We start from the raw sequence: 19,990 nt of genomic DNA on the forward strand, positions 1-19,990 counted from the left end.
AACTTTTCACTCACCAAAGGTCCCATAAAAGCCTCGTGGACCACAGGTACCAACCCCATATTTCTTCAATGAAGACAAAGCTTTTTGCTATAAAGAAAAAGAAAAAAAAACAGTTTATTACTGAGGTTTAATGACGAGAAAGGAATAAAATAAATTCTGACCTTAACACGTTCATTGTCCAGGAGACCCAGGAAGTTGAAGGATGCAAAGTTGGTGCACTCTTTTCCATTGATTATGATTTTATGGCTGGGTGGTCTGAAAGGACAAACTGTCATAAACCTTATTCTGATGGGATTAGTTTTACCTTGGGACCACATGTAGTTTGCCTTATCTTCATCCCCTGAGAATCAGCCTTGTCTGTAATTTTGTGACGTGATAATTCCCCAATAAATGACCAACGAACTAAATTACCTCTGGACCAACCGCTGTCTGTCAGTTCTTTTTTTGGTTTGTTTGTTGTTCTTTTATCATTCTTAAATTTTAGTGTATCTGCTCCTCTGGTTTATGATCACTCTTACACATTGGACATTTCCAGGAAACAGTCTTGAAATGGACCGCTGAAAACTCATCCAACATTCCAGACTAGCTGTGTCTCTTCAACAGTCTCTTCAACGAAAGAAGCGTTCGTGGAGGTGGGAAAAGCGAGCTGATTTTGGTGATGATTAGGTGATAGAAGGGTTGTCCTGATCCAATACCAGCATTGGGTATCTGGCCAATGTCAGTTCAAAAATGTGGATCAGTTTGGATCGGAGTGCGTCAAAATTTGCTAAATTAATTTGGGATTTTGGATTTTGGGAAGGAAACAGGCTCCTTGTAACACGTTACTCTGTTTGTAGGCGCTAGCTGGCAGGTTGATGCCCAGCTTGATGCCTAATGTCCCAGTCACCTCATCGTGACATGTTAGCTGATGCAAACTGTCTTGCCAACTAGTTAATGCTCGACTAAAAACAGGCCGATTGGACACAGCTCTCTCTTACACAGTTGCAGTTTCTGACAACCGCGCAATCTAAGTTCTTACGATGGACTTAGCACGATTACAGACCAGTACCAAGACATGCTCCTTCACGAGACACCTGTGAACAGTTGAACAGTAAACTAGTCTGACTGCACTGAGGGAGCTTTGGTGCAGTTCCACATGGGGAAAAAAAGCAAGAATGAGTGGGAGATGGTTGGATGGTTGTACCTGTATCTGAAGGCAGAGTCCTGAGTACAGCTCAACCACTCTGTCACAGACAGATATTGTGTCATTGGTAGGGTTGGCATTGAGTATTGGGTATTGACTGAAGTTGGGAGAAATTTTCCAACCATTTCTCAGTCCGCCGACCAGAAGAAACCACTGAACATTAACGACAAAGAATCTGCCGGAATGTTTGTGTTACCATGCAACCAGGAAAGTGGTTGGTCTAAAGTATGGCCTTACTGTAATAAAATAGTGGCTCCGTGCAACCCTTCCTGATGCAACCTTCTGCATTTATCTGGGGAACACCCCTCGGACAACAATCCTCCTTGGGGCTGCAGCAGCGTTGGGTAGCAGGATTTGAACAGCCGATCATCCGGTCACAAGACAAGCAGCTCTACCGCCTTGGCCACTGACCACCGCAACCGTCCAAATTTGGTAAGTAGAACAATAAAGATACATATAAATATCAACATTTAGGCACCTAACGAGTTATACTCAACTGCAAACGGTGGATCAACTCAAACTATCCAGCCAACGTTGGGTGTGTTTGTGGTTTTTTTTGGTTTTTTTTAAAAACAGACAAACAAGACTGCAAATGTTGGCCAGGCAGTTTACAGCAGTGTTTTTCAACCACTGAGCCGTGGCACACTAGTGTGCCCTGAGAAATTACCCAATTTCCCCTAATTGGTCTAAAAAGCAGCTCTGTGTTCATTCAAACATACCCCAGTATGAAAGATCATAAAATTTCTTCTTGTGTTTATCTGATTTCTTTTCAAGAGGCTTTGACAAGATGGACTCTACATTATTAATGTGGACTAAAAAAAAAAACATTTTGGTTTGTGGTGTGCCTTGTGATTTTTTATAGCGAAAAAAGTGTGCCTTGCCTCAAAAAAGGTTGAAAAACAGTGGTTTACAGTGCAGCGCGATGTGCTGTTCACCACTGCAACAAAGGAAAATTGCCGGTGCAACAAGTAGAAGAGTGCCACAGAAAGGTTACTGCATATTAGGAGACTAAAAAATCCATTCACATGAAAATAGTGTTTTTTTTCTTTCACAATTTTTAGATTTTTTCTTCTTCAAATTTTAGATGTTTATGTTTATACACCAAGTGAGGAAAATGTTAGCTCTTTTTTCTTCAGCAGAGGCTAAATATTTCTCTTCGACTATCTAGTAAGAAGACGTGATATCTGTTTTGGAAAAACAGTTAACAGGACGAAGAATGACAGACAACCTGCAAAAATGTGCAGAGAGTAAACCATCCATCACATTTAAAGTCAAAAGAGTGGACACAATTTGGATCCTTTGCTTTCAACAGCTGAACATGTTGAAAGCTGTTGAAGTTGAAGTTGAAAGCGTACTGCGGTTACACGACTAACGCTACTGCCCACCTAGCAAGACGCCATCCTGAGGTAAACGCAGCCAAACGTAGCGCAGCAGCAAGCTTTTGAAACAAGTACAAGTCCAAACAGCTGGTTCAACAGTAAATTTAGTCATCATGTAACTTTTTCACTGGTCTGCTGTTTAAAAAGCAAACTAAAAATCTGCAGTATTGATGAATTCTTATTTCAAATCGAATGAGCACCCAAAATAATTGTTAAAAATCGAATTGAGGGAAAAGCGTATTGCTGACATTCCTTTCCAGATGTGGAATCACCGACGTCTAGGTATTTAACATATTGCTAAGGTAAATAATATTAAGTTAAAAATTACAGTAACAGTGAAATTATGTTTGCAGGGACATGGTGAAAACCCCAAGTACACAGCACAGGGACTACTTATCAAATACATTAATCCCATCTTGGTACAAGGTTGAGATGTAACTACAGAGCTCAGTAACGTCTGCTCTGTAGCACTGCCATGTGATGGCTGGAGTAGCATCACACAGGACATGGATGTGGCTTTTAACAGGACATGGATGTGGCTTTTAACAGGACATGGATGTGGCTTTTAACAGGACATGGATGTGGCTTTTAACAGGACATGGATGTGGCTTTTAACAGGACATGGATGTGGCTTTTAACAGGACATGGATGTGGCTTTAACAGGACATGGATGTGGCTTTTAACAGGACATGGATGTGGCTTTTAACAGGACATGGATGTGGCTTTTAACAGGACATGGATGTGGCTTTAACAGGACATGGATGTGGCTTTTAACAGGACATGGATGTGGCTTTTAACAGGACATGGATGTGGCTTTTAACAGGACATGGATGTGGCTTTTAACAGGACATGGATGTGGCTTTTAACAGGACATGGATGTGGCTTTAACAGGACATGGATGTGGCTTTTAACAGGACATGGATGTGGCTTTTAACAGGACATGGATGTGGCTTTTAACAGGACATGGATGTGGCTTTTAACAGGACATGGATGTGGCTTTTAACAGGACATGGATGTGGCTTTTAACAGGACATGGATGTGGCTTTAACAGGACATGGATGTGGCTTTAACAGGACATGGATGTGGCTTTAACAGGACATGGATGTGGCTTTAACAGGACATGGATGTGGCTTTTAACAGGACATGGATGTGGCTTTTAACAGGACATGGATGTGGCTTTTAACAGGACATGGATGTGGCTTTTAACAGGACATGGATGTGGCTTTTAACAGGACATGGATGTGGCTTTTAACAGGACATGGATGTGGCTTTTAACAGGACATGGATGTGGCTTTTAACAGGACATGGATGTGGCTTTTAACAGGACATGGATGTGGCTTTAACAGGACATGGATGTGGCTTTAACAGGACATGGATGTGGCTTTTAACAGGACATGGATGTGGCTTTTAACAGGACATGGATGTGGCTTTTAACAGGACATGGATGTGGCTTTAACAGGACATGGATGTGGCTTTAACAGGACATGGATGTGGCTTTAACAGGACATGGATGTGGCTTTAACAGGACATGGATGTGGCTTTTAACAGGACATGGATGTGGCTTTTAACAGGACATGGATGTGGCTTTAACAGGACATGGATGTGGCTTTAACAGGACATGGATGTGGCTTTAACAGGACATGGATGTGGCTTTTAACAGGACATGGATGTGGCTTTTAACAGGACATGGATGTGGCTTTAACAGGACATGGATGTGGCTTTAACAGGACATGGATGTGGCTTTAACAGGACATGGATGTGGCTTTTAACAGGACATGGATGTGGCTTTAACAGGACATGGATGTGGCTTTAACAGGACATGGATGTGGCTTTAACAGGACATGGATGTGGCTTTTAACAGGACATGGATGTGGCTTTAACAGGACATGGATGTGGCTTTAACAGGACATGGATGTGGCTTTTAACAGGACATGGATGTGGCTTTTAACAGGACATGGATGTGGCTTTTAACAGGACATGGATGTGGCTTTAACAGGACATGGATGTGGCTTTAACAGGACATGGATGTGGCTTTAACAGGACATGGATGTGGCTTTAACAGGACATGGATGTGGCTTTAACAGGACATGGATGTGGCTTTAACAGGACATGGATGTGGCTTTAACAGGACATGGATGTGGCTTTTAACAGGACATGGATGTGGCTTTTAACAGGACATGGATGTGGCTTTTAACAGGACATGGATGTGGCTGCAGTTTGTGAAACTCTGCTGCTTTGCTTACACACTTAATTTAGCAGTGCATAATCTGTACTCCAAGGTTGCCCAAATTCAGTCCTTCAGATTTACCATCCTGTAACTGTAAGATGCAACCTTCATTCAACACACCTCAAACAGCTGAATTCCTTCTTCTGAATGTCATCCAGCTCTGCAGAGACCTGCTAACAAGCCATTCACTTCACGTTGGACGAGGGTTCATCATGCAGACTAGGAGGGATACTGTCCCCAAGACACGATGAAGGCCTCAGGTGCTGAATTATTTCGGACATCTGAGAGATTTAACAGGCTCAAAATGTTCTGTTACTGCAGGAGAAGCACACTGAGCAGCCAAGGAAAGGTCAGGACCTGACAGCACCCACTTTATCAATAAAAGTTTTTAAATACTTTTCATAAAGTAAAACAGAAGGAGTCGGTGAGAGGAATCATACGTGCTTTATAATTAAAGTTTGATTTGATTTACTATATTTGCTGAACTCTGAGGTTCTGTGATTATACTGATCCAACCCCAAAGGACCTCTCTGTGCTGTCGTCAGACAGCAGTAGGATCCATTACGTGACATAGCGGCATTTGTGTCCTGGATGCATTTTATTTTCATTTTGGTGAAGCCTGGAGGCTGCAGCCGAGTGTTTTCACAGCTTTTTGGATCATGAGACCCTACTGGCCCAGAATGTACGCAAGCAAAAAGAAAATGCTGAAAAGGAGCCATGTAGGGTACAAATGGTGGATCGATGAACATACCGCAATGTGCAGTAAAAATATGTTACTGTTTGAAGCCGACATGGCAAGACTTCCTTCACTCTTCTAAATCAATCAATCAATCAATCAATCGGACGGAAAGACAATTTAGAGGGGTTTTTCTCACATTAGAAAGACCTGAAGCAGATTTTAGGTCACATCTGGTCTGCAGAAGGTCAGACCGACAGAAAAACACATTCTCTACTTCAGTCTCTATCAACATCTTTACATCCTTTGGAAAATGTTATGAACAACCCAAATGTTACGATGAAAATTAAGTCAAGTTTCAATCATTTGTCATATTTTCATATTTTATTCACCTATTTTAAGGTTTAATATCACAATATTTATTTGTATTACTAAATGTAAATTCAACAGTATTTTAAATATAGATTCAGATTTATGTTTAAAAGTACTTATATTGATGTATACATTTCTATATATACTTTCCTTTAAAACAGCAAACCCTTCGTACTCCTTTAAGTTACAGCAAACCAAATGCAAAGCTGGAAGCAGCATTCATGCCACCGCGGGAAACTACAGCGTAAGAGGCAACTCCTTTAAGTTACAGCAAACCAAATGCAAAGCTGGAAGCAGCATTCATGCCACCGCGGGAAACTACAGCGTAAGAGGCATGCTGCTGTTGGCGCGTGGAATTTTCTAATGACAAATGATTCTGGATGGCTAACAGTGCTAATGCTAAATGTTAGCACGACATTGACTCACACGAAGCTGCATCTTCACCTACCAACTCAAAATGATACCTCCATGTGTATTTGTATGGAGGGCAGGTAAATAAGTACGCTGTGTCCTTGGTATGGGACGGTGTTTATGTGTTTATCCTTTTTTTTTGGCAGCATAGTCGAGTATTTCCAATGTTAGTAACGGTATATCAGCCCACGTCTAGTTTCACATAATCATCAGTTACTTTTACACTTTGAAGTGTGTATGAACCCTGAACCGCATCATCACCCCGGTCCAAATGGACCTCTTTCCAAGAAAAAGACGGTGCTGAATATTTGCTGCTTGGTTCATTGTCTCAGATGCAGCAGATGTTTCACCAGCGATCTGTGTAAATGTCACTACTTTAAGTGGAGCGGATGGTGTCCGGTGTGGTTTACCCGGAGACAACGTCGTAGTTGAGGGAGGGGTCGTCTGAGGACACTGGGGGAACCAGAGGTTCTGGCTGCCACTCCTCTATCAGGTCCTCTTTCTCCTATAAGTCATATGAACATCCATTTGTCAGAGAAACAGCAACACAGCTGCTGCTCACGCTTCACTGGGATCAGTTACCTTCTCTGTCAGTTTATAGGTCTCATGGAGTTTGTAGGTCTTGGAGAACAAGAGTCTGATGATCCACAGGATCAGGATCCCCTCCAAGATCAGGTGGTATGCAGGAGCCTGGGAAGGACACGGGAATGAAGACCAGCCTGATGTTCAGACAGAGTAAACCAGGAGGATGCGGTGTTGACGGCTGGCTTTCTGGACTCAGCAGCTTGTCAGGTGGGACGTTTCCCAGCTCAGATCTGAGCCTGCAGTCATTCTGCAGAGATAAGGCGATGCCTGCTAACTGGCAGACGGGAATCCTCCAGGACCAGGCTGGAGATCAGAAACCGGGATGCACGCGCAGCTTTCACATCTGGGAACTTCTGTCAATGCTTGCAAATTTCAGCAAGACCATGCTAAAGCATGATTCCACGACAGCAGCATGATTCTGGATCTGAGGTTCCCCCGGTGGGAAAAATCCGTTTCATCGTCTCAAATAAAGCTGAGAAAAATCTGCTTTTATTTTACAACATGAGTGTTAAAGTTTAAAATAAAACATTTTGCTTAAAATGACTCGCATACACACAGGTCCTGTTCTCACGTCCGTCTGTCAGAGGAGGAGAGGACGACCTGGACACGCCGGAGCGGAGACAGGAGACAGGAGGACAGGGAGACAGAGAGACAGGAGGACAGGGAGACAGAGAGAAAGAGAGACAGGAGGACAGGGAGACAGAGAGACAGGAGGACAGGGAGACAGAGAGAAAGAGAGACAGGAGGACAGGGAGACAGAGAGACAGGAGGACAGGGAGACAGGAGGACAGGAGGAATGGAGGACAGGGAGACAGGAGGACAGGAGGACAGGGAGACAGGAGGACAGGGAGACAGAGAGACAGGAGGACAGGGAGACAGGAGGACAGGGAGACAGGAGGACAGGAGGACAGGGAGACAGGAGGACAGGAGGACAGGGAGACAGGAGGACAGGGAGACAGAGAGACAGGAGGACAGGGAGAAAGAGAGACAGGAGGACAGGGAGACAGAGAGACAGGAGGACAGGGAGACAGAGAGACAGGAGGACAGGGAGACAGGAGGACAGGAGGACAGGGAGACAGAGAGACAGGAGGACAGAGAAACAGGAGGACAGGGAGACAGAGAGACAGGAGGACAGGAGGACAGGGAGACAGGAGGACAGGGGGACAGAGAGACAGGAGGACAGGGAGACAGAGACAGGAGGACAGGGAGACAGAGAGACAGGAGGACAGGGAGACAGGAGGACAGGGAGACAGACAGAGAGACAGGAGGACAGGGAGATAGAGAGACAGGAGGACAGGGAGACAGAGACAGGGAGACAGGAGGACAGGGAGACAGGAGGACAGGGAGACAGAGAGACAGGAGGACAGGGAGACAGGAGGACAGGGAGACAGAGACAGGAGGACAGAGAGACAGGAGGACAGGGAGACAGGAGGACAGGGAGACAGGAGGACAGGGAGACAGGAGGACAGGAGGACGGAGACAGGAGGACAGGGAGACAGGAGGACAGAGACAGGAGGACAGAGAGACAGGAGGACAGGGAGACAGGAGGACAGGAGGACAGGGAGACAGGAGGACAGGAGGACAGGGAGACAGAGAGACAGGAGGACAGGGAGACAGAGAGACAGGAGGACAGGGAGACAGGAGGACAGGGAGACAGAGAGACAGGAGGACAGGGAGACAGGAGGACAGAGAGACAGAGACAGGAGGACAGGGAGACAGAGACAGGAGGACAGGGAGACAGAGAGACAGGAGGACAGGGAGACAGGGAGACAGGAGGACAGAGGGACAAGAGGACAGAGGGACAGGAGGAAAGGGAGACAGAGAGACAGGAGGACAGAGAGACAGGAGGACAGAGGGACAGAGAGACAGGAGGACAGAGACAGGAGGACAGAGGGACAGAGAGACAGGAGGACAGAGAGACAGAGACAGGAGGACAGAGAGACAGGAGGACAGACAGACAGAGAGACAGGAGGACAGGGAGACAGGAGGAAAGAGAGACAGGAGGACAGAGGGACAAGAGGACAGAGAGACAGGAGGAAAGGGAGACAGAGACAGGAGGACAGAGAGACAGGAGGACAGAGAGAAAGGAGGACAGAGAAACAGGAGGACAAGAGGACAGAGAGACAGGAGGACGGAGGACAGAGAGACAGGAGGACAGAGGGACAGAGAGACAGGAGGACAGGGAGACAGAGAAACAGGAGGACAGGGAGACAGGAGGACAGAGAGAAAGGAGGACAGGAGGACAGAGAAACAGGAGGACAAGAGGACAGACAGACAGGAGGACAGACAGACAGGAGGACAGAGGGACAGGAGGACAGAGAGACATGAGGACAGAGAGACAGAGAGACAGGAGGACAGAGGGACAGGAGGACAGAGACAGGAGGACAGAGAAACAGGAGGACAGGAGGACAGACAGACAGGAGGACAGAGGGACAGGAGGACAAGAGGACAGGGAGACAGGAGGACAGAGGGACAGGAGGACAAGAGGACAGAGACAGGAGGACAGACAGACAGGAGGACAGAGAGACAGGAGGACAGAGAGAAAGACAGACAGGGGGACAGAGGGACAGGAGGACAGAGGGACAGGAGGACAAGAGGACAGAGAGACAGGAGGACAGACGGACAGGAGGACAGACGGACAGGAGGACAGAGAAACAGGAGGACAGGAAGACAGAGAGACAGGAGGACAAGAGGACAGAGACAGGAGGACAGAGAGACAGAGAGACAGGAGGAAAGAGGGACAGGAGGACAGAGAGACAGGAGGACAAGAGGACAGAGAGACAGGAGGACAGAGAGACAGGAAGACAGGAGGACAGAGGGACAGAGAAACAGGAGGACAAGAGGACAGAAAGACAGGAGGACAGAGGGACAGAGAGACAGGAGGACAGAGGGACAGAGAGACAGGAGGACAGAGGGACAGAGAGACAGGAGGACAGAGAGAAAGGAGGTCAGGAGGACAGAGAGACAGGAGGACAGAGAGACAGGAGGACAGAGAAACAGGAGGACAAGAGGACACAGAGACAGGAGGACAGAGAGACAGGAGGACAGAGGACAGAGACAGGAGGACAGAGACAGGAGGACAGAGAGAAAGGAGGACAGGAGGACAGAGAGACAGGAGGACAGAGAGACAGGAGGACAGAGGGACAGGAGGACAGAGAAAGGAGGACAGAGAAAGGAGGACAGGAGGACAGAGAGACAGGCGGACAGAGAGACAGAGAGACAGGAGGACAGGGAGACAGGAGGACAGGTAGACAGAGGGAAAGGAAGACAGAGACAGGAGGACAGAGGGACAGGAGGACAGAGACAGGAGGACAGAGGGACAGGAGGACAAGAGGACAGAGAGACAGGAGGACAGAGAGACAGGAGGACAGGGAGACAGGAGGACAGAGGGACAGGAGGACAAGAGGACAGACAGACAGGAGGACAGACAGACAGGAGGACAGAGGGACAGGAGGACAAGAGGACAGACAGACAGGAGGACAGAGAGGCAGGAGGACAGGGAGACAGAGGGACAGGAGGACAGAGAGACAGGAGGACAGGGAGACAGGGGACAGGAGTACAGAGAGACAGGAGGACAGAGAGACAGCAGGACAGGGAGACAGGAGGAAGGAGGGACAGAGAGACAGGAGGACAGAGGGACAGGAGTACAGAGAGACAGGAGGACAGAGAAACAGGAGGACAGAGAGACAGGAGGACAGAGAGACAGGAGGACAGGGAGACAGGAGGACAGAGGGACAGAGAGACAGGAGGACAGAGGGACAGAAAGACAGGAGGACAGAGAAAGGAGGACAGGAGGACAGAGAGAAAGGAGGACAGAGAGACAGGAGGACAGGAGGACAGGGAGACCGGAGGACAGGGAGACAGAGAGACAGGAGGACAGGGAGACAGGAGGAAAGAGACAGAAGGACCGGAGGACAGAGAGACAGGGAGACAGGAGGACAGAGAGACAGGAGGACAGGGAGACAGAGAGACAGGAGGACAGAGAGACAGGAGGACAGGGAGACAGGAGGACAGGGAGACAGGAGGACAGGGAGACAGAGAGACAGGAGGACAGAGAGACAGGAGGACAGGGAGACAGAGAGACAGGAGGACTGGGAGACAGGAGGACAGGGAGAAAGACAGGAGGACAGGGAGACAGGAGGACAGGGAGACAGAGAGACAGGAGGACAGAGAGACAGGAGGACAGGGAGACAGGAGGAAAGAGAGACAGGAGGACCGGAGGACAGAGAGACAGGAGGACAGGAAGACAGGAGGACAGAGAGACAGAGAGAAAGAGGACAGGGAGACAGAGAGACAGGAGGACAGAGAGAGAGAGACAGGAGGACAGAGAGACAGAGAGACAGGAGGACAGAGAGACAGGAGGACAGACAGGAGGACAGAGAGACAGGAGGACAGAGAGACAGGAGGACAGACAGACAGAGAGACAGGAGGACAGGGAGACAGGAGGAAAGAGAGACAGGAGGACAGAGGGACAAGAGGACAGAGGGACAGGAGGAAAGGGAGACAGAGACAGGAGGACAGAGAGACAGGAGGACAGAGGGACAGAGAGACAGGAGGACAGAGACAGGAGGACAGAGGGACAGAGAGACAGAGACAGGAGGACAGAGAGACAGGAGGACAGACAGACAGAGAGACAGGAGGACAGGGAGACAGGAGGAAAGAGAGACAGGAGGACAGAGGGACAAGAGGACAGACAGGAGGAAAGGGAGACAGAGACAGGAGGACAGAGAGACAGGAGGACAGAGAAACAGGAGGACAAGAGGACAGAGAGACAGGAGGACGGAGGACAGAGAGACAGGAGGACAGAGGGACAGGAGGACAGAGGGACAGAGAGACAGGAGGACAGGGAGACAGAGAAACAGGAGGACAGGGAGACAGGAGGACAGAGAGAAAGGAGGACAGGAGGACAGAGAAACAGGAGGACAAGAGGAAAGACAGACAGGAGGACAGACAGACAGGAGGACAGACAGACAGGAGGACAGAGAGACAGGAGGACAGAGAGACAGGAGGACAGAGAGACAGAGAGACAGGAGGACAGAGGGACAGGAGGATAGAGACAGGAGGACAGAGAAACAGGAGGACAGGAGGACAAGAGGACAGACAGACAGGAGGACAGAGGGACAGGAGGACAAGAGGACAGGGAGACAGGAGGACAGAGGGACAGGAGGACAAGAGGACAGAGACAGGAGGACAGACAGACAGGAGGACAGAGAGACAGGAGGACAGAGAAAGAGAGACAGGGGGACAGAGGGACAGGAGGACAAGAGGACAGAGAGACAGGAGGACAGAGGGACAGAGAGACAGGAGGACAGAGGGACACAGAGACAGGAGGACAGAGGGACAGAGAGACAGGAGGACAGGGAGACAGGAGGACAGACGGACAGGAAGACAGAGAGACAGGAGGACAAGAGGACAGAGACAGGAGGACAGAGAGACAGGAGGAAAGAGGGACAGGAGGACAGAGAGACAGGAGGACAGGGAGACAGGAGGACAAGAGGACAGAGAGACAGGAGGACAGAGAGACAGGAGGACAGAGAGACAGGAAGACAGGAGGACAGAGGGACAGAGAAACAGGAGGACAAGAGGACAGAAAGACAGGAGGACAGAGGGACAGAGAGACAGGAGGACAGAGAGACAGGAGGACAGAGGGACAGAGAGACAGGAGGACAGAGGGACAGAGAGACAGGAGGACAGGAGGACAGAGAGACAGGAGGACAGAGGGACAGGAGGACAGAGAGAAAGGAGGACAGAGAGACAGGAGGACAGAGAGACAGGAGGACAGGGAGAAGGGAGGACAGAGGGACAGAGAGACAGGAGGACAGAGGGACAGGAGTACAGAGAGACAGGAGGACAGGGAGACAGAGAGACAGGAGGACAGAGAGAAAGGAGGACAAACAGGAGGACAAGAGGACAGAGAGACAGGAGGACAGAGACAGGAGGACAGAGGGACAGAGAGACAGGAGGACAGAGAGACAGAGACAGGAGGACAGACAGACAGAGAGACAGGAGGACAGGGAGACAGGAGGACAGAGGGACAAGAGGACAGAGAGACAGGAGGAAAGGGAGACAGAGAGACAGGAGGACAGAGAGACAGGAGGACAGAGAAACAGGAGGACAAGAGGACAGAGAGACAGGAGGAATGAGGGAAAGAGAGACAGGAGGACAGAGAGACAGGAGGACAGAGGGACAGAGAGACAGGAGGACAGAGGGACAGAGAGACAGGAGGACAGAGAGACAGGAGGACAGAGAGACAGAGACAGGAGGACGGAGGGACAGGAGGACAGAGAGACAGGAGGACAGAGGACAGAGAGACAGGAGGACAGAGAGACAGGGAGACAGAGACAGGAGGACAGAGAGAAAGGAGGACAGGAGGACAGAGAGACAGGAGGACAGAAAGACAGGAGGACAGAGGAAAGAGAGACAGGAGGACAGAGGGACAGGAGGACAGAGGTACAGGAGGACAGAGAGACAGGAGGACAGAGAGACAGGAGGACAGAGGTACAGAGAGACAGGAGGACGGGGAGACAGAGACAGGAGGACAGAGAAACAGGAGGACAGGAGGACAGAGACAGGAGGACGGAGGACAGAGAGACAGGAGGACAGAGGGACAGGAGGACAGAGGGACAGGAGGACAGGGAGACAGAGAAACAGGAGGACAGGGAGACAGGAGGACAGAGAGAAAGGAGGACAGGAGGACAGAGAAACAGGAGGACAAGAGGACAGACAGACAGGAGGACAGACAGACAGGAGGACAGAGGGACAGGAGGACAGAGAGACATGAGGACAGAGAGACAGAGAGACAGGAGGACAGAGGGACAGGAGGACAGAGACAGGAGGACAGAGACAGGAGGACAGAGACAGGAGGACAGAGAGACAGGAGGACAGGGAGACAGGAGGACAGAGGGACAGGAGGACAGAGGGACAGGAGGACAGAGGGAAAGAGAGACAGGAGGACAGAGAAAGGAGGACAGGAGGACAGAGAGAAAGGAGGACAGACAGGAGGACAGGAGGACAGGGAGACCGGAGGACAGGGAGACAGAGAGACAGGAGGACAGGGAGACAGGAGGAAAGAGACAGGAGGACCGGAGGACAGAGAGACAGGGAGACAGAGAGACAGGAGGACAGGGAGACAGAGAGACAGGAGGACAGGGAGACAGGAGGACAGGGAGACAGAGACAGGAGGACAGAGAGACAGGAGGACAGGGAGACAGAGAGACAGGAGGACAGGGAGAAAGACAGGAGGACAGGGAGACAGAGAGACAGGAGGACAGGGAGACAGGAGGACAGGGAGACAGAGAGACAGGAGGACAGAGAGACAGGAGGACAGAGAGACAGGAGGACAGGGAGACAGGAGGACAGGGAGACAGGAGGAAAGAGAGACAGGAGGACCGGAGGACAGAGAGACAGGAGGACAGGGAGACAGGAGGACAGAGAGACAGAGAGAAAGAGGACAGGGAGACAGGAGGACAGAGAGAGAGAGACAGGAGGACAGAGAGACAGGAGGACAGACAGACAGAGAGACAGGAGGACAGGGAGACAGGAGGAAAGAGAGACAGGAGGACAGAGGGACAAGAGGACAGAGAGACAGGAGGAAAGGGAGACAGAGAGACAGGAGGACAGAGGGACAGAGAGACAGGAGGACAGAGACAGGAGGACAGAGGGACAGAGAGACAGGAGGACAGAGACAGGAGGACAGAGAGACAGGAGGAAAGACAGACAGAGAGACAGGAGGACAGGGAGACAGGAGGAAAGAGAGACAGGAGGACAGAGGGACAAGAGGACAGAGAGACAGGAGGAAAGGGAGACAGAGAGATAGGAGGACAGAGAGACAGGAGGACAGAGAAACAGGAGGACAAGAGGACAGAGAGACAGGAGGAATGAGGGAAAGAGAGACAGGAGGACAGAGAGACAGGAGGACAGAGGGACAGAGAGACAGGAGGACAGAGACAGGAGGACAGAGGGACAGAGAGACAGGAGGACAGAGGGACAGGAGGACAGAGAGACAGAGACAGGAGGACAGAGAGACAGGAGGACAGAGAGACAGGAGGACAGAGGACAGAGAGACAGGAGGACAGAGAGACAGGGAGACAGAGACAGGAGGACAGAGAGACAGGAGGACAGAAAGACAGGAGGACAGAGGGACAGGAGGACAGAGGGACAGGAGGACAGAGGTACAGAGAGACAGGAGGACGGGGAGACAGAGACAGGAGGACAGAGAAACAGGAGGACAGAGACAGGAGGATGGAGGACAGAGAGACAGGAGGACAGAGGGACAGGAGGACAGGGAGACAGAGGGACAGGAGGACAGGGAGACAGAGAAAAAGGAGGACAGGGAGACAGGAGGACAGAGAGAAAGGAGGACAGGAGGACAGAGAAACAGGAGGACAAGAGGACAGACAGACAGGAGGACAGACAGACAGGAGGACAGAGGGACAGGAGGACAGAGAGACATGAGGACAGAGAGACAGAGAGACAGGAGGACAGAGGGACAGGAGGACAGAGACAGGAGGACAGAGACAGGAGGACAGAGAAACAGGAGGACAGAGAAACAGGAGGACAGGAGGACAAGAGGACAGACAGACAGGAGGACAGAGGGACAGGAGGACAAGAGGACAGGGAGACAGGAGGACAGAGGGACAGGAGGACAAGAGGACAGGGAGACAGGAGGACAGAGGGACAGGAGGACAAGAGGACAGAGACAGGAGGACAGACAGACAGGAAGACAGAGAGACAGGAGGACAGAGAGAAAGAGAGACAGGGGGACAGAGGGACAGGAGGACAGAGAGACAGGAGGACAAGAGGACAGAGAGACAGGAGGACAGGGAGACAGGAGGACAGACGGACAGGAGGACAGAGAAACAGGAGGACAGGAGGACAGAGAGACAGGAGGACAGGGAGACAGGAGGACAAGAGGACAGAGAGACAGGAGGACAGAGAGACAGGAAGACAGGAGGACAGAGGGACAGAGAAACAGGAGGACAAGAGGACAGAAAGACAGGAGGACAGAGGGACAGAGAGACAGGAGGACAGAGGGACAGAGAGACAGGAGGACAGAGAGAAAGGAGGACAGGAGGACAGAGAGACAGGAGGACAGAGGGACAGGAGGACAGAGAGAAAGGAGGACAGAAAGAAAGGAGGACAGAGAGACAGGAGGACAGAGAGACAGGAGGACAGAGAAACAGGAGGACAAGAGGACAGAGAGACAGGAGGACAGAGAGACAGGAGGACAGGGAGAAGGGAGGACAGAGGGACAGAGAGACAGGAGGACAGAGGGACAGGAGTACAGAGAGACAGGAGGACAGAGAGAAAGGAGGACAAACAGGAGGACAAGAGGACAGAGAGACAGGAGGACAGAGGGACAGAGAGACAGGAGGACAGAGGGACAGAGAGACAGGAGGACAGAGAGACAGAGACAGGAGGACAGAGAGACAGGAGGACAGACAGACAGAGAGACAGGAGGACAGGGAGACAGGAGGAAAGGGAGACAGGAGGACAGAGGGACAAGAGGACAGAGAGACAGGAGGAAAGGGAGACAGAGAGACAGGAGGACAGAGAGACAGGAGGACAGAGAAACAGGAGGACAAGAGGACAGAGAGACAGGAGGAATGAGGGAAAGAGAGACAGGAGGACAGAGAGACAGGAGGACAGAGGGACAGAGAGACAGGAGGACAGAGACAGGAGGACAGAGGGACAGAGAGACAGGAGGACAGAGGGACAGAGAGACAGGAGGACAGAGAGACAGAGACAGGAGGACGGAGGGACAGGAGGACAGAGAGACAGGAGGACAGAGGACAGAGAGACAGGGAGACAGAGACAGGAGGACAGAGAGAAAGGAGGACAGGAGGACAGAGGGACAGGAGGACAGAAAGACAGGAGGACAGAAAGACAGGAGGACAGAAAGACAGGAGGACAGAGGAAAGAGACAGGAGGACAGAGGGACAGGAGGACAGAGGTACAGGAGGACAGAGAGACAGGAGGACAGGGAGACAGGAGGACAGAGGTACAGAGAGACAGGAGGACGGGGAGACAGACAGGAGGACAGAGAAACAGGAGGACAGGAGGACAGAGACAGGAGGACGGAGGACAGAGAGACAGGAGGACAGAGGGACAGGAGGACAGAGGGACAGAGAGACAGGAGGACAGGGAGACAGAGAAACAGGAGGACAGGGAGACAGGAGGACAGAGAGAAAGGAGGACAGGAGGACAGAGAAACAGGAGGACAAGAGGACAGACAGACAGGAGGACAGAGGGACAGGAGGACAGAGGGACAGGAGGACAGAGAGACATGAGGACAGAGGGACAGGAGGACAGAGACAGGAGGACAGAGAAACAGGAGGACAGGAGGACAAGAGGACAGACAGACAGGAGGACAGAGGGACAGGAGGACAAGAGGACAGGGAGACAGGAGGACAGAGGGACAGGAGGACAAGAGGACAGAGACAGGAGGACAGACAGACAGGAGGACAGAGAGAAAGAGAGACAGGGGGACAGAGGGACAGGGGGACAGAGGGACAGGAGGACAAGAGGACAGAGAGACAGGAGGACAGAGGGACAGAGAGACAGGAGGACAGAGGGACAGGAGGACAGAGAGAAAAGAGGACAGGAGGACAGAGAGACAGGAGGACAGGGAGACAGGAGGACAGAGGGACAGGAGGACAGAAAGACAGGAGGACAGAGGGACAGAGAGACAGGAGGACAGAGGGACAGAGAGACAGGAGGACAGAGGGACAGGAGGACAGAGAGAAAAGAGGACAGGAGGACAGAGAGACAGGAGGACAGGGAGACAGGAGGACAGAGGGACAGGAGGACAGAAAGACAGGAGGACAGAGGGACAGAGAGACAGGAGGACAGAGAGACAGGAGGACAGGGAGACAGGAGGACAGAGAGAAAGGAGGACAGGAGGACAGAGGGACAGGAGGACAGAGAGACAGGAGGACAGGAGGACAGAGGGACAGGAGGACAGAGAGACAGGAGGACAGAGGGACAGGAAGACAGAGGGACAGGAAGACAGAGAGACAGGAGGACAGAGAGACAGGAGGACAGAGGGACAGGAGGACAGACAGACAGGGAGACAGAGAGACAGGAGGACAGAGAGACAGGAGGACAGACAGACAGAGGGAGGGAGGAGGACAGAGGGACAGGAGGACAGGGAGACAGGAGGACAGAGAGACAGGAGGACAGGGAGACAGGAGGACAGGGAGACAGAGAGACAGGAGGACAGGGAGACAGAGAGACAGGAGGACAGAGAGACAGAGACAGGAGGACAGAGAGACAGGAGGACAGGGAGACAGGAGGACAGAGGCAGGAGGACAGAGGGACAGGAGGACAGAGAGACAGGAGGACAGAGAGACAGAGACAGGAGGACAGAGAGACAGGAGGACAGAGAGACAGGAGGACAGAGAGACAGGAGGACAGACAGACAGAGAGACAGGAGGACAGAGAGACAGGAGGACAGAGAGACAGAGACAGAGAGACAGAGACAGAGAGACAGGAGGACAGAGAGACAGGAGGACAGACAGACAGACAGAGAGACAGAGAGACAGGAGGACAGACAGACAGAGAGACAGAGACACAGGAGGACAGGGAGACAGAGAGACAGGAGGACAGAGAGACAGAGACAGGAGGACAGAGAGACAGGAGGACAGAGGGACAGGAGGACAGAGAGACAGGAGGACAGAGAGACAGGAGGACAGACAGACAGAGAGACAGGAGGACAGAGAGACAGGAGGACAGAGAGACAGAGACAGAGAGACAGGAGGACAGAGAGACAGGAGGACAGACAGACAGACAGACAGAGAGACAGAGAGACAGGAGGACAGACAGACAGAGAGACAGAGACACAGGAGGACAGGGAGACAGAGAGACAGGAGGACAGAGAGACAGGAGGACTAAACCTGTCTCTCCGGTTAGGAGACGGACAGCACGCGACTGATAACTTTGCGAACAACTTGGCGTTGATAAAAAAACACCAAATGTTCAGAATTAACATCATGCTAGCAGCTCACAACATCCACAAAGTAACTCTACAAAACAGAGGCGTGGGAAATAGAAATATTACCTCGTAAAACGCCTGAACCATCTCCACCAACACCCACTGCTGTCCGGACGCCATTTTTCTTCCTTCCGCAACGTCAGGAACAATGATGCGTTTACGTTCCATGCAAAACGTAGTACACTTGAAGATCCTTCCATATCCAGCCACAGGTGGTGTGTGATGTGTGTTTAGTCAACATCATCATCATTTTTGCCAAATTGTACACTTATTGAACTTATAAGTTCCGGTTCACAGCCCCCCCCAACATGGAATAGAATGCTTTAAAGAAGTTAACTCAACCCATTCTGCAAAAGTTTAAAAAGGATTAAAATCGTATCGAGGTGGCCCCGGCCCGCGATGGTTTTGCTCTGGGCGGGCTCCTTGGCTTCCTCCCCTACACCTCGGGTCGTGGTCGTGCTCCCCTACAAGCACTCAGCTGATCTTTGATTGCATGATCACAGGTTGAACACTCACACGTGCACGCCCACATGCGCTCATCTTCCCATCTGCTTCCTACTAAATGTTGCTGATGACTCTCTGTAGGTATGTTTAATAACGGTTCGGACTGTGTATTAATCCATTTACTTTTTAACTTTTTTTTTTTTTTGTCTGTTTTTGAATATTGTCACTGTGCACTTATGTCTTGTTGTGTTTCTGTAGTAGTTTATATTGTTTACTATATAAACAATATAAAGTTATACTGTATACAATGTAAAGTTATACTGTATACAATGTAAAGTTATACTGTATACAATATAAAGTTATACTGTATACAATGTAAAGTTATACTGTATACAATGTAAAGTTATACTGTATACAATTTAAAGTTATACTGTATACAATTTAAAGTTATACTGTATACAATTTAAAGTTATACTGTATACAATATAAAGTTATACTGTATACAATATAAAGTTATACTGTAACTTTAGTAGCTTAGACAAGCTTTTCTTTTCTCTCTCTTTTTCTCCCTTCAGCTTTTTTTCCCTTTTCCCCTGCCAGGCATATCAATACTGATGATGATTTCAAAATAAAACAAAATAAATAAATAAAATAAAAATATTCAGCTGCGATGGACTGGCGAGCTGTCCAGGGTGTACCCTGCCTGTCGCCCAAAGCCAGC

At 50.4% G+C, this 19,990-nt stretch overlaps 1 protein-coding gene across 2 annotated transcripts in view; it reads right to left on the bottom strand.

Annotated features, from left to right (window-relative positions):
* sptlc1 (serine palmitoyltransferase, long chain base subunit 1) overlaps positions 1-18,962 on the bottom strand; it is a 68,009-nt gene extending 49,047 nt beyond the window's left edge. For both annotated transcript variants that reach the window (XR_013771665.1, XM_079257190.1), the window contains exons 1-5: positions 18,892-18,962; positions 6,831-6,938; positions 6,659-6,753; positions 162-255; positions 15-87 (exon numbers count right to left, since the gene is read on the bottom strand). Coding sequence is in view for 1 of the 2 variants with exons in the window: in XM_079257190.1 (XP_079113316.1) it covers positions 15-87; positions 162-255; positions 6,659-6,753; positions 6,831-6,938; positions 18,892-18,945 (424 nt within the window). In the remaining variant the exon portion in view is untranslated. The remainder of the gene's footprint in view (positions 1-14; positions 88-161; positions 256-6,658; positions 6,754-6,830; positions 6,939-18,891) is intronic.
* Positions 18,963-19,990: the final 1,028 nt, after the last annotated feature.

The sequence above is a fragment of the Telmatherina bonti genome, assembly GCF_933228915.1.
Source record: "Telmatherina bonti genome assembly, chromosome: 17".
Classification (NCBI taxonomy): domain Eukaryota; kingdom Metazoa; phylum Chordata; class Actinopteri; order Atheriniformes; family Telmatherinidae; genus Telmatherina; species Telmatherina bonti.